Here is a 14085-nt window from a genome sequence, read left to right on the forward strand (position 1 = left end):
AAGGCATTCCAATCCAAGCTTCTCTATCCTTGCTTTTGTATCAATACTTGGCACTTGGGTTCAAAAAAAATTTTTGGTACAATAGGATAATAACAACAATGGTGGCAAGACCATATTGGTGGCCATGGATTTGGAATGACGAATGAAGGTGGCAATACCATATTGAATTTTTGTTTAGCTTATGATTTTTCAATTGCTAATATCTTATTTAAGAAAAAGAATGAGCATCTCATCACTTATAAAAATGGATATAGTACAACCCAGATTGACAATTTTCTTATTAGAAAATTAAATCGTTTAGATTGTAAAGTTATTTCGAGTGAAAATTTATGTACTTAACATTGATTATTAGTTTTGGACTTTAAGATAAAGGGGACCATAAAATAAAAAATAAAGAAAAATGATTTTCTAGGATTAGATGGGGGCATTTAAAAAATATTAACAAAAATATTTTTGGGAATAAGATTTTAAATCTTAAGATTTTGTCTGTGCATGAGGATGCTAATGTTATGTGGGAAAAAGTGGCTAGTGATATTAAGAATATTGCAAAAGATGTCCATGGAGTATCAAAGGGAAAAGCTCCCAATAGTAAAAATAGTTAGTGGTGGAATCCAAATGTGCAAGAAAAGATTCACTCTGCTCGAATAATTGAATCTAAAGAGAACTTGATTGGCCTCGCAAAATAATTTTCATTCATCAATCAATCAATAATTCAATTATAAGCAATTAATGCTTATTTATAGAAATATAATTAAAACATAAAGCATAATTTTCAATTCAAATCTACACCTAACAAAATATTTAAATGCAAGCAAAATAGTATTCAAAGAACGTAACTAAGCCTAAGAAAATGAAACATTTAAAATTCAGCCTAAAATAGAATGGGTATGGGACAAGCTCGGCCCTGTTGTGGTTTGGTTTGAGTCAATATAATTGAGTTTTAAGGGCTATTTGGTTTAATCAATGGACTGATCGGCTTCACAACTAAATAAAAATTAATACTCTACACATATTTCAGCAAAAATATACCTCCTGAAGTGATATATGGTTGCACAAGGCTTTTCTGAAACAATGACTCTTCTGAAACAATGGCTCTCAACTCAAATGAGAATTTAAGAGATGAGGGAGAAAAATGTCCAGCTACTACTCTTCTAGCAACTTACAAAAAATAGAGAAAGAAAATGAGAAAATTTCAAATTCTTAGACAAAAAACTATTCTCTAATTTCTATTACATCAAATAATACTTTTATATAATACAAAAGCCATTTGAAATTCCTAACTACTTTATAACTAAAGCGAAGAAATCGGCTTGAGCTTGAAATCTAAAGCAAAAACTTTAAGATTCTAGATAAATAGTTACTAAATATAAGACCTGTTTGAAAGCCTAAAATTTTAGGAATAGGTAAGAACATCAAATTCAAACAAAAAATGATCAACCAACCCCATTCCCAAGTCCATACCAAGAAACTTGCCTGCTTGATCTTGCTGGACTAAGGGTTTTATGTCCTTAATATTGCCTACTTAAAAACATAACTAGAATGGTTTATCTGGATCATCATCCGACTATTAAAACTTACATACGATTAGAACCAATCAAGAGCGGCCCTATTACTTGTTGTATCAGAAAACCATATGTATAAATATAGTGGTGCAACAATGCACCTACCCTCAAAAGCATGGAAAGCCATCAACTAGCACAAGAGGGTGATGAAAGGTCTTTCACACATCCCCACACAACAATTTCCCAACACCTTAACCCCAATCCCCATGCAATATCAGCTATAAAATATAACATCACCTACAAATGCAGGACAAGATTAAATTTTCAAGCATTGTTTATAGGTGATTTTCTTAATATAACATCATGTTAGCTAGATACTTTATATTTGTTGATAAGACTAGAGAGGGAGTTGAAGGTAAACTTGAATTATGGAGGTCAACCTTAGAGTCTAAAGGTTTTCGCTTGAGTAGATCTAAAACGGAATATATGGAGTGTAATTTTAGTAGTAATAGGCCTAGTGAGGGGTTTGTGACTTTGGGCGATCAAGTCATTAATAAGAGTACACGTTTTAGATATCTTGGATCTATTGTTCATAGTGATGGTGAAATAGATGGGGATATTATCAGTAGAATTCAAGTTGGATGGTTGAAGTGGCGGAATGCATCGGGCTTGTTATGTGATAGAAATGTACCCTTCAAACTTACGGGAAAATTCTATAAGATGGTAGTGAGGCCTGCAATGCTTTATGGTGCCGAATGTTGGCCTTTAAAAGAGAAGCATAATACTAAGTTAAGTGTGGCAGAGATGAGGATGCTCAGGTGGATGAGTGGCTTTACCCTTAGAGATAGGATACGAAATGAGCATATACGTGAAAAGGTTGGAGTAGCTTCAGTAGAAGATAAGATTAGAGAAAGTCGCCTTAGATGGTTTGGTCACATAAAACGGCGGCCTTGCGATGACCCGGTTAGGAGAGTAGAGGTATTAGATTTGACTTATGTTAAGAAAGGTAGGGGTAGACCTAAAAAGACTTGGTTAGAAAATATTAGAAATGACCTTTCTTTATTAGATTTAAACGAGAATTTGACTTTTAATAGGACACAATGGAGAAAAAGGATTCATGTAGCCGACCCCACGTAGTGGGATAAAGGCTTGATGTTGTTGTTGTAAAATCAATTTTAACATAGAATATTCCTTATGAGGATTGATGACATCATTATTATCACATAAGAACTGAATTTCATAGGTATTCCTGCTAGAACAATTAATTGTGCAACTTCAAAAAAATTGATTAGGTTGTATGGACGTTCTTCGAGATTTGTGAAATTGTATAGTTCACATGAAGAAGCCTAACAATGCATGTAACTCTTCCTTACTTTGCAAGCATATGAAACAAGTAATCCATAGCTTCCATGAATACTATTCCATATCAAGATTTGTGTGAAGGTCAATGGAAGTAAGAAAGATTATATCGACTAGGTTTTGCAAGCCAATCTAGAAGGCTTCTATGACAAGCCCTCTCAAATAGAGTTTTGTAAGCAGCTAAAGAACGAAGGCATGCCCTCTAGGCAAGTTTTTCTTATAGTGTGAAAATCTTATGTAAAATATCTCTCTTGACTATAGTGTAGGATTTTAGAATTGATGACAAACATCAACTAGAGCTGGCATTGTCTTGGATATTAGTAATCTTGTAATCTTGTAATGATTATGAGAAGGAATGATAACTGTCATTTGTTATATACATTGTTTGTGGCTTATTGGATAGATATATCTTCCCTTCTCTCATGGACATAAGCTCTGTTAAAACTTAAAACTAAAACACATAATTCTTGGTATTTTTTCAGTGTTTATAATCTCTTTTAAGTTTGTTTTGCGGTGCATCATAATTGCTAATGGTGAATATTTCATATTTGTTTGGGCATTCTATTATAAAAAAAAAAATTGGTATTGAAGCTTGTTGTGGAATACAATGATCATGAGTTGCAATTAAGATGTATAGTGGCTTCGAGCTTTAGAGAACCAAATTTTTTCGGCAATTCAATTTTATCTAGACAAAATATTAAAGAAAACTGCCATGGAATAGTTATGGTTTATGTTGGATCACATATTTTGGGATGTCGAAAAGGGTTAGCAAGCTGAAAGAAAAGTTTCAGAATGAAGTCAAACAAAAGAAAATGATAAGGCTTCAGCAGTGATCAGATGGATCAACTTTGTGTCAAGCGGCCTACTCTAGTGCCATATTGTACCATTGTAATATTCAAGGTGAGATGATCACCACCTTCAAGCACAAAATTTTACGTTGGACCACTCATAGTATTGATGAATCTATAATTGTATGCAACAGATATGCCTTTGAGATCTCTTGCAGCCATTCAGTTTATACACCAACGAGGTTGAATGAGATTGTGTGCTGCTAGGCCCTTTAGGGCTTGAAGAGCTTAAAGTGCTCTGTTTGGAGAGAAGAATCAGCTTTTACTACAACATTGAATCAAAAGGAAGAATTATTGTATAATGACTCAAATTTCTAATGTTTTAATGCAACCGGCATTGCAATAGATTCAAAGAAGCATTGCATAGGAACAATATACCATATAATATTCCTTATAAGGTCTATTGAGATCGAATGACCATTGCATGAGGGTTGGCTTTTCTAAGGATTCATACTAGAGGAATTGAATAAGCAACCTCATGAATCAAGATTGGTTTGTACAGATGTTCCTTAGGATTTATGGAATTCCTCATGACAAGCATCAAGACAGATGTTACTCTTCCTTGGTTTGCCTGCACAGTGATCCTCAATATCTATGTAGATATATATTAGGATTTATGAGGAGTTTGATAACAATAAGAACGATTTTCTCGGCTAGGTTTGTAGGCGATGTTTAAGGGCTTCCAATGAAAAGCTCTATTAGTTACTAATTTTAGTGAATTGAAGAAGACATACCCTTAAGGTATTTTAGAGTGCAAATCTCTTAACATGGATTCTCTCTAGACGAGCCGCATTGGCTTGGACTTTGACTAGTATTATTTTGGATATCAATATTTTAATGAGAGGTAATCTTGCATGTGAGAGTTTTCTTTTTTGTTGAGGGCAAGTGTACAAGTGTTTTGAAAACAACTAGTAAGAGTCGTTTATTTTGTACAAAATTTATGAATTCTTTGATGATGGATTGACGCCTTTATCCTCGCAAATAGACAAAATATTTTTTGAAGCAGAACTACGTAAATCTTAATGTGTGTGTGTGTGTTTTTAAGCATTGATGTCTTTTGTATGTGTTTTGCAATGCATCATATTCACTCTAAGAGATGCTTGTGCCTCTGAGTTTAGGTGATTTGTTACAAAATAACTAAACTAATAAACATTCATGAATATCTAATAATTTGTAGTTGGCACGAGACAACTATAGTCATTTGGAGTCTTTTTGATAGTACTAGGCAAGTGTCCATTTAGTTTTTATATTTTTTATTAATTCAATTAAAATTATGTAAAAATGGACATATGAAATCTTATCATATTAGTTTAGAGAATTTTTTATACGTATTATGAGCCCTAAGTCTATGAAAGGAATTCCAGTTAAATATTGAAGAAAAATATGATTGACATAATAAATTGAATTTCGCTTATTATATTTATTCTTTCTCTATTATCTATTAATCTTTTTATCCTCCTCTTGTCCTCACTCCCTTTGCATCCCTCTGTCAGTACATATTTCCCCTTCTTATTACATCAATTGGTATTGGAGATTTTATAAAAAAAAAGCATGTAGATCTCATCAAACTACTGCATCTAGAACCATATTAACTATCCCTCACCAATCAACCTTAGCTGCTAACTACTAACCACAAATCTTGCTCTTAATCTACAAACCATTCCCCATCGGTTTCCACCTTCCCTCAAGCCCCACTTCCAATGAAACACTATTCCTCATCTTGTCTGCCCTTATCTTCAACATCGACCACATTTTTCATAATAGTTAGTAGCATCCCACGTCAATCCCCTCCATACAACTGAAGTTTTTGTGATTTCCTATGCAACCAAATGCGAAAAATCTAAAGCTCATGCATCCGTCCAAGCTCAACTAGGGGGTGAAAGTGAGTCGAGCCGACTCACAAGCCGGCTCAAGCTCGACTCATATATAAGCTCGTGAGCCGAGCTTATCGAGCTCACAAGTCGAGCTCGAGCTCGAACGCAAGCTTGTTTAGTAAACTAGCTCAAGTTCGAGCTTGAGCCGGCTCAAACCGTTTAGATTTTTTTAATTAATAATATCTGTTAGTATATTTAAAATTTTTCCAATATCAACTACAGCCGCATAATAAAAAACAAATTCTCCAATACCAAGGCTAATGAATGTTGTAGCTTTTAAAACATTGCCAAAACCGGCGGGATTACTAAAACAATTAAATTTTCTATATATATATATATACACACACGTATGTATATATATATATATAATTAAAAAGATGTGACATGCTAATAAATGTTGCAGGGTCTTGAGCTCACGCCATTGGCCATTGCAAAGTCGTAGCCTTCTTTGCTCGAGTTCTGCGTCGGCTCTCCACAAATGTGAGAATCGGATTGAAAAAAAAAAACAAGCGGGAAACTGACGCAGGTGGGCGCGAGCGGCTCGTTGAGCTCGATAAAGTATTACGAGTTGAGTTCAAGCTCGACTTTTGAGCTCGAGCTCGAGTTTGAGCACACTTTCCGACTGATGAGCTAAGTTCGATAGTATCAAAACTCGACTTAACTCAACTCGTTTACACCCCTAAGTGTTGAGATAGTTAAAACTTAGTTCTTGATTGTTGATATTCTTGCAAGATGTATGTTTTTTATGATTCCAAATATTATTGCTTTGATTATTATTTCTCCTAACATATTTTAGATGGATTATTTTGTTATTTGTGTGTACTAACATTTCAGGGAAATTATACTCTGGATTGTTGAAGACTTTAAAACAGATCAGTTTAGGGTTTATTATAAATGAGGTATGTATTTTTCATTTTATTGAGTTTGAGAGAGTGTGATTGCAATTGAGTAATTGTACACACACACACCGAGGGGAGAGTTTAAAATCTATAATTTTTAAATTGATTGTACTGTACAAAGTCTTTTTGTACGGGACGATTTGTTCAGTTATTTTCTCCTACGACTAGTCAAATGAATAGAAAGTAGAATTTTTTCTAAGTATGGATCGTACTGTACGATATACCATTCATACGTACGCCACCCAGGATACGAATTGGATGGTCTCTTTTCGTCCCGACGAATTCAAAGTTTTTCTAAACGGTTCATACCGTACGATGTCGTCATCATGCGTACGCCGTCCAGGGTACGAATTGGACAGGTCCCTTTTCATCCAGACAAACTTGAAAATTTTCTGAACGGATCGTACCATACGATGTCGTCATCGTACATACGCCGTCCAGGGTACAAATTGGACGGGTCCCTTTTTGTCCAGACGATCTTGAAAATTTTCGTAATTGATCGTACCATACGATGTCGTCATCGTAGGTACGCCATACAGGGTATGAAATTGTGGAGTCCCTATTCGTCCCGACGAAGATGAAGAATTTTCTAACTATTCGTATAATACGAACTGAGTTCGTACTGGACAATCATTGTGTACGAAATCATTTCGTATCGATTTACAAAAGGTTCGTATGCAACAGTTTTTGAACTGTTCGTACGTACGAATAAACGATCGTACTGTACGATTATGTACGCTCAAAATGAAAATTTTTAGTTTTCTGAACGGTTTTTCATATCTTTGATATAAAAGGTCCTCTAAACTGACGTGAAAAAGTCTTGTTTTCGTGAATTTTCAAGAGCAAGGGAAAGAGAGAGTGTGGGAGAGTATTTGAGAGAGATTTCTTGCAAGTGGAGTGTGAAGGGTTCACAAGGTTACTCAAATGTAAGGATCTCTTTGTGTTTTTGGTGATTACTCTTTTGTTCGTCTTTCTAATTGCTCGTGAGAAGATCTTTAAAGAAGATCCGGTACTCTGCCGACACTTGGATGGTGTGAACAGACGACGGTACTCTAGCAACACTTGGAGAGTGTGAATAGACGACGGTTCTCTGTCGACACTTGGAGAGTGTGAACAGACGACGGTTCTCTACCGAAACTTGAAGAGTGTGAAAGGACGACGATTCTCTACCGCACTAGGGATTGGTGGAAGAGATGATTTGTAAAGGCTTCTCCGCCTTGTTGTGGGAGAAAAAAAAAAGACACATTGGTAATAGTACAATACTTGAAGAGGGAGTCTTCAGGGAGTGGATGTAGGTCGCGTTTGACAGAACCACTACAAATTTTTATGTGTTTTAATTTCCGCATTTATTTACTGCAAGTTATTTACTATGGTTGAAAAGTTTATTTTAAAACTTAAATTAACTTACTACAAGATTCAGAACAGTTTTCTATTAAAAATCCAAGAGAAATTTTTTAAATTACCAATTCACCCCCCCCCCTACCCCTCTTGGTTAGCCTTGGGACAATAGCTTAGGCTTAACAACCTATAAAGAATCAACAATAAGCTCAACCCTCATGGTTACAATCTTAACCAACCAAATGCACACACTTCAACATCCATTCACAAAGCATCCAAATTCTAGCAGTGCACCACAAAAGATACATATGCATCCTTACCCCTCTCTAACCACCCCCACTCGCCGCATCCAATCTCAATTTATCCATGCCTCACCACTACCCTTACAACAACCAATTCATGAAGAATGTTTAGTATTGTCATCAATGGCTTCAAAAAGGAAAACCTTCAATTGTAAAATGTATGGCAATGCTTAGATTAGGCTTAACAACCTATAAAGAATCAACAATAAGCTCAACCCTCATGGTTACAATCTTAACCAACCAAATGCACACACTTCAACATCCATTCACAAAGCATCCAAATTCTAGCAGTGCACCACAAAAGATACATATGCATCCTTACCCCTCTCTAACCACCCCCACTCGCCGCATCCAATCTCAATTTATCCATGCCTCACCACTACCCTTACAACAACCAATTCATGAAGAATGTTTAGTATTGTCATCAATGGCTTCAAAAAGGAAAACCTTCAATTGTAAAATGTATGGCAATGCTTAGATTAGCAAATGTACGGAAAGCATTTAAAGATCACAATAAAAAAATACATAGGAATTTGCGCATTCATGATCTTTCTCGATTAAAAAAATATTTCATAGATGTGATAGATGATGAAAATGTTTCTGAACAAACTAAACTTAATCCCCTGACTAAAACATACCAAAATTTAAGCCTAAACCTCCAAGATTGAGTTTGACCCACCCTGTAGTAATACTACTAGTTTGGATTTCATATGTCATCAGAGGATGACCCACCATTTGTAGTAATACTTACATCTCCAATATCATCCATTGATGTTAAGTTTGTATTTTAACTTCCATCATAAAACGGATGCCCCATGCTTACATACTTCATATCAAATCAAAAATTGTTTCTAAATGACCGCACTTATCTTGGCACTCTGGCCCTTACCCTTACTCAATTTGCCTTTTAGTGTGTAATAATACCACTACTATTTACTAAAACATGATTAGAGTTGATTGAATTTACTGGATGCTTTTCCATGGCCACCAGTAAAACATTTGAATGTCTTATTTTTGCTAATTGTGTTCTCACCTGTGAATTACGAAGTTGGGCACAAACCAATTCCAGCTCCACAACCACTATGGACAGCTTCTAACATTTCTAAGAAGATTTCTTTTTAGGTTATGTTAAATAATGTAATACAATTATTGCCCTAAGGATTCATTCTCATATTAGTTTACAGGCTTGTCAAATTTAGTTTTCTTATATTTCATGTTATAACTATATAGTAGGGACAAATGATACCTTATCACCTTATCATATTAATCTATAGTATTTTTGGTACGTATTAGAAGGCCTAAGTCAATAAAGGGGTTATGATCATGTATTGAAGGATAACTTTATTAATTGACTATAATCATTCTATATTTCTTCTTTATTTTTTTCCTAATTCTCTTCGTATCTTTCTTACTCTTCTCTTTCCACTCAGCTCCCTCTTCCAATAACCATTTCCCTTTCCCTCTTGTTCGCATTACACCAGCGGTCAGATTAGTTAACATTTCTGTTTGATCATTCGAGCTCATGTTTCGAGGAATTACCTTTATTTAATCCCACCCTTCAGTAAATTACGAAGATGGAATCTTATAACATCCATAATCGACATTTATGTAACGAAAATTGATCAAAAATAGCGTTTAAGTTCATCAACAACCTTCCATGGCGCGAACACATCGAACGAAGGTTGAAAACCCGTGGCGCAAACCACAGCTTCCGCATCCCCAATCGCTTCCGCTAACTTTTCCGAGCCCTCGGTTACATCAGCCCTCACCTTACCAACATCAGAAACATGGTAAGAAAAAGGAAAACATCAAAGCGAGAAATCCAAACTAGAAATCAAAGCCAATGTAAAACAATGGTACAAACGATTTGTAGATTAGGGTGTTGGGGAAGGCTGCTTTTGGCCTTCTCTACATCGCGCGCCCCCGCCCTAACCCCATAACTTTTTGAGAGAAGCTGCTCGACAATCCTCTTTCCCGTCTTTCCCGTGGAACCCGCGACGAAGATCTTGCTCGGTTTCTGCTCCTTGGTTTCTTCTGCAGTGGCACTCGTTCCTTCCATCTGTTACAGGAATTGAAGTAGTGAATTTGGAAAATAAGAGCAGGGAATGAATAGAGGAGTCGATTGATGTGAAGAGCTCAAACCTTGATGGTGGTAGAGAAGAAATTGGCGGCGGGAAAGCGAGTGGAGACTTTGCGGGATTTGAAGGCCGAATGTGGTGGATAATGGGCTCGGAAGATAATAGCCATGATTCGAATTTCGAGGGGTGGATAGCATCCTATCCTATCCTTGTAAATGTCATTTCTGAACCACAAGAAGTCGCGTTGCATGGTTTAGGGCTCTTATCTTTCTTGCTTGGACTGTATATATTTAACAATTTGCGACTAAATTTTTTAAATTTGCAGTTGAAACAACTGTTATCATTTATAAAGGTTTGTGGGGAGATTTCATTCCCCGCTGACTATTACATCTTTAATTTTGTTGAGGGCTAAAATGTATGCAGCAATAAAGTTAAAAAAAAAATTATCTCAACTTTGTACGGATATCATGCACACAAACAGAAGAAAAAAGTAACACCATAATTTTTACGTGAAAACCCTTGGAAAAGAAAAAAACCACGGGATCACGCTCAGTTAAAATGATTTCACAAGGATTTGATTATATTAGAAGTGACTGACTCGTCCCTAAAATGTTAATTGATCATATTGCAATAATCAATCGTCGGGTTGAAATCTAGTTACGAAAGGAGATCAAAAATTCGGCGATGTTTGGTGGCCAGGCGGAATTCCGGCTTCACTTGACGATCGGGCAGAAGTTTGGCGTTAGTCGGCAGTCGAGCAGAAGTCCGACATTGGTCAACGGACGGTCAGAAATAAGGCGACAATCGGTGACTGGTGGAAGTTCGGCGGTATTCGAGGAGGAGTTGGCGGCAAGACAACACTCTTCCTTCTCTTCATTTCTTTCTTGCTTAGGTCACCTTGCATAATTTCTAAGAGTGGCATGGCTAGCAAAAAGGAGGAAGATCAAGGGTAAGTTAAGAGTGGTTTGAATGGACGGCCGATATTGATTCCCTTGATCATTGAATGCCTTAATGATATCATATTTGGCAATCTTGGGATCGTTAGATTCGTTTCGTCGGGCCACTCGATTCAACTATAAGCATGTCACGTTTGGAAACCGTTTGGTAATCTAAATTATGGTTTGAACCTTCTAAATGTGCTTTGGGTCTTTGATTTGGAATTATTTTATCTCTGTTGAGTCAAATTTGGTGTCATTGAGTTCGTATTTTCGAGACGTTCAGCTATATTATAAGTTTGCTGAAATCAGAGTTCAGATGGCCCCAAATTTAATTTTTAAAGTTTCCAATTTAATTTTTCCTCAAGATTTGTGCATGATCAAGATAATTTTTTGATAATATATCGATTTCCCCCTATTTTCAAACATTAAAGCTCCAAAAGTTTGAAATTACATGTCACATCATTTCAAATTATTCGAATCTCAATAAAATGTTAGAAAATAGATTTCCAAATATTTAAAATTGCTAAATATTTGATCACAGAAGCTCCGTCTTGCTCCGAAAGTGTCAAAATCAGATCCAGAATGTCAAGAAATGATTTTGAGGACCTCAAAAATATCCAATTTGGACTGCCCTAGCCAAAAATGGACCAAAACACGATTTGGATGCCAGCGATGAAAGGGCGTGCCCCTTGTGGCGTATGGTTTTGAACATCCGATTTCGACCGGCTGCAATAATAAAATCATATTATGTGTGTGTGTGTGTGTGTGTGTGTGTGTGTGTGTGTGTGTGTGTGTGTGTGTGTGTGTGTGTCTATATATATATAATTGGGCCTCATAAATTTTTTTTATTTTTGCGGGCAACACTGAGCCGCTGCCCGCCTCTAAAATATTTTTTTTTTAAATCCAAAAATAACATAAATGGAGACTTTAAATTTTAAAAAATTTAGAATTTTTTTTTAATTTTTAAAAATTTTCCATAAGCCTCTTTCCCCCTCATTCTCAAAATCAACACCCCCACCCAATTTCATCCCATAAATACCCCCCTAGGCTAGGGATTAATTGCTCCTTTCCTTTTACCTTCTCCCTCTAGCTTTCTTATAATTGAAGCTTTTTATTATTTTTGTTTGGTGGCATCTCCTACTCAAATTCAGTGTCACTCTCCTATGTGGAAGTTAGAATTTTTTAGCCTTCTCTTTTCTTTCTCCCCCATTTTTCTTCTTACTTTAGAGACTTTCCATTATTTTCAGTAGGTGGTATCTCCTACTCAAATTTAGTGCCCCTTATTAGTGTAGAAGTTGAAATGTGTGGCCACACCTCAACCAAAATTTCCCTAGTTGAAGGAGATCATCTTGCTGCTCAACATCATGGTTTGAAGAAGGCTCAGAAGGTGGCAAAGGATAATGATGTCACCTCCAACATAACCAGCGACTACTTGATCATTTTAGGAAGAACTTTCACTTCCCCAATGATCCTGTTATGAAGGATCTTAAAAAATCATATCATTTATGTTTTCCTCCTCCTTGATTTTTGATTGTGTATGAGTTTAATTTGCGAGTAGGGTTACGATTTACCCCTCTCCTGAAGTTGATTTACAATTTCAACAATAGGTGGAGTGAGTTTGTCCCAACTTTCTTATAGATCCATGTCAATTACAATGGAGTTGATAGTATTTTTCAGAGATCGTGGGAAGGTGTTATCTCCAGAGTGTCTTTCTTGGATGGGTCAACTTACTTGCGATATGTCGGGTCATATCTTTTTAGATCTAAGTGGATGGATGTTCACACTCAAGACCCGTCAAAGAGCTAGTTAGTGGTTTATTATTTATGCAAAATGGTTGGAATTTGTTAGAGAAATGGGGGAAGTTGAAGGAGTTACCTATCCCCCTTCATGTTAGAGAAGAAGATTTACTAAAGATGCTCAACTTTTCTGATGTTGACACCCTTCACTATAATATATACTATTTAAATAGATATGTAGATGAAGAGTATTTGCTTAAGATGGGACTATCTACTCAGGCAGGGAGATCTTATGCACATATGCTAAAGAAGTCAACCAAAGTCCCAAAGGTAGTTGTCTAAAAATCAAAGGTTATTCCTAAATAATTAGAGAATGGGGGTGATCCATATGAATCCAAAAAAAAAAGGTGGAGGAGATTTTGAAAGTTACTAGTAAAAGTCATCATGTCTCCCCATCCAAGTCACACATTTTAGAAGATGTTTTGAAACATCAATATGTTGGATATCGATGAGCTGAGGAATTTATGAATTTCCATTTTCTTTCTTTTTTTTCTTTTTACATATTTATATGGTTATACCCCTTATAAATCGTTCCTTATTATTTTAGATGCTACAATGCATGGATCTTTACATTGAATTGACCAAGAAATTAAATGACTAGAATAAATAGTTTATGAAGGTTAAGTACTTTCAAGGAGAGTATAAGAAGAAGTATGATGACAAAATTAAGGAGATAAAGGTAGTGGAGGAGCAGCTAATAGAGTGAAGAGAAAATTGGCTATTATGGCCACTTTAGCCTCTTTACAAATCAACAAATGGATCGCCTTCATATTGAGTTAGTGGATTCACAAGTGTTGCGAATCTGATTTGAGCAAACACTTGTGTTTCTCTACGTCTATCTTTCCTACTAACTTTTCGGGTCCATAAGATCAAAACTGTAATTTGAACAAGCTCAAGATTGAGTAGACTAGGTCTGAGTCAGTTTGTAATCTTTTCCTTTTTTTGAGTCAATTATAAACAAAGTGGTTCTTGATGCTAAGTAACCTTGCACACACATACTTGGGAGAAAATTTCTGACTATTTTTAGAGTTTACTATTTTTGATCACATCGTCTAGGACGATCCATAAATCGGCCTGACGATTAGTTAAAAACAAAAACTCTAATTATAGCATCCTGTTTAAGGCAGTCGTTATTAAGCGTATCATCCTAG

General features: G+C 35.8%; 1 protein-coding gene across 1 annotated transcript in view; it reads right to left on the minus strand.

The window, feature by feature from the left end:
• LOC110100189 (uncharacterized protein At2g34460, chloroplastic) overlaps positions 1-10430 on the minus strand; it is a 35507-nt gene extending 25077 nt beyond the window's left edge. The window contains exons 1-3 of the mRNA XM_020827614.2: positions 10265-10430; positions 9987-10181; positions 9775-9891 (exon numbers count right to left, since the gene is read on the minus strand). Coding sequence (XP_020683273.2) covers positions 9775-9891; positions 9987-10181; positions 10265-10369 — 417 coding nt within the window. The 5' untranslated portion in view covers positions 10370-10430. The remainder of the gene's footprint in view (positions 1-9774; positions 9892-9986; positions 10182-10264) is intronic.
• Positions 10431-14085: the final 3655 nt, after the last annotated feature.

This window comes from Dendrobium catenatum, unplaced genomic scaffold (assembly GCF_001605985.2).
Source record: "Dendrobium catenatum unplaced genomic scaffold, ASM160598v2 fragScaff_scaffold_933, whole genome shotgun sequence".
NCBI classification, from domain to species: domain Eukaryota; kingdom Viridiplantae; phylum Streptophyta; class Magnoliopsida; order Asparagales; family Orchidaceae; genus Dendrobium; species Dendrobium catenatum.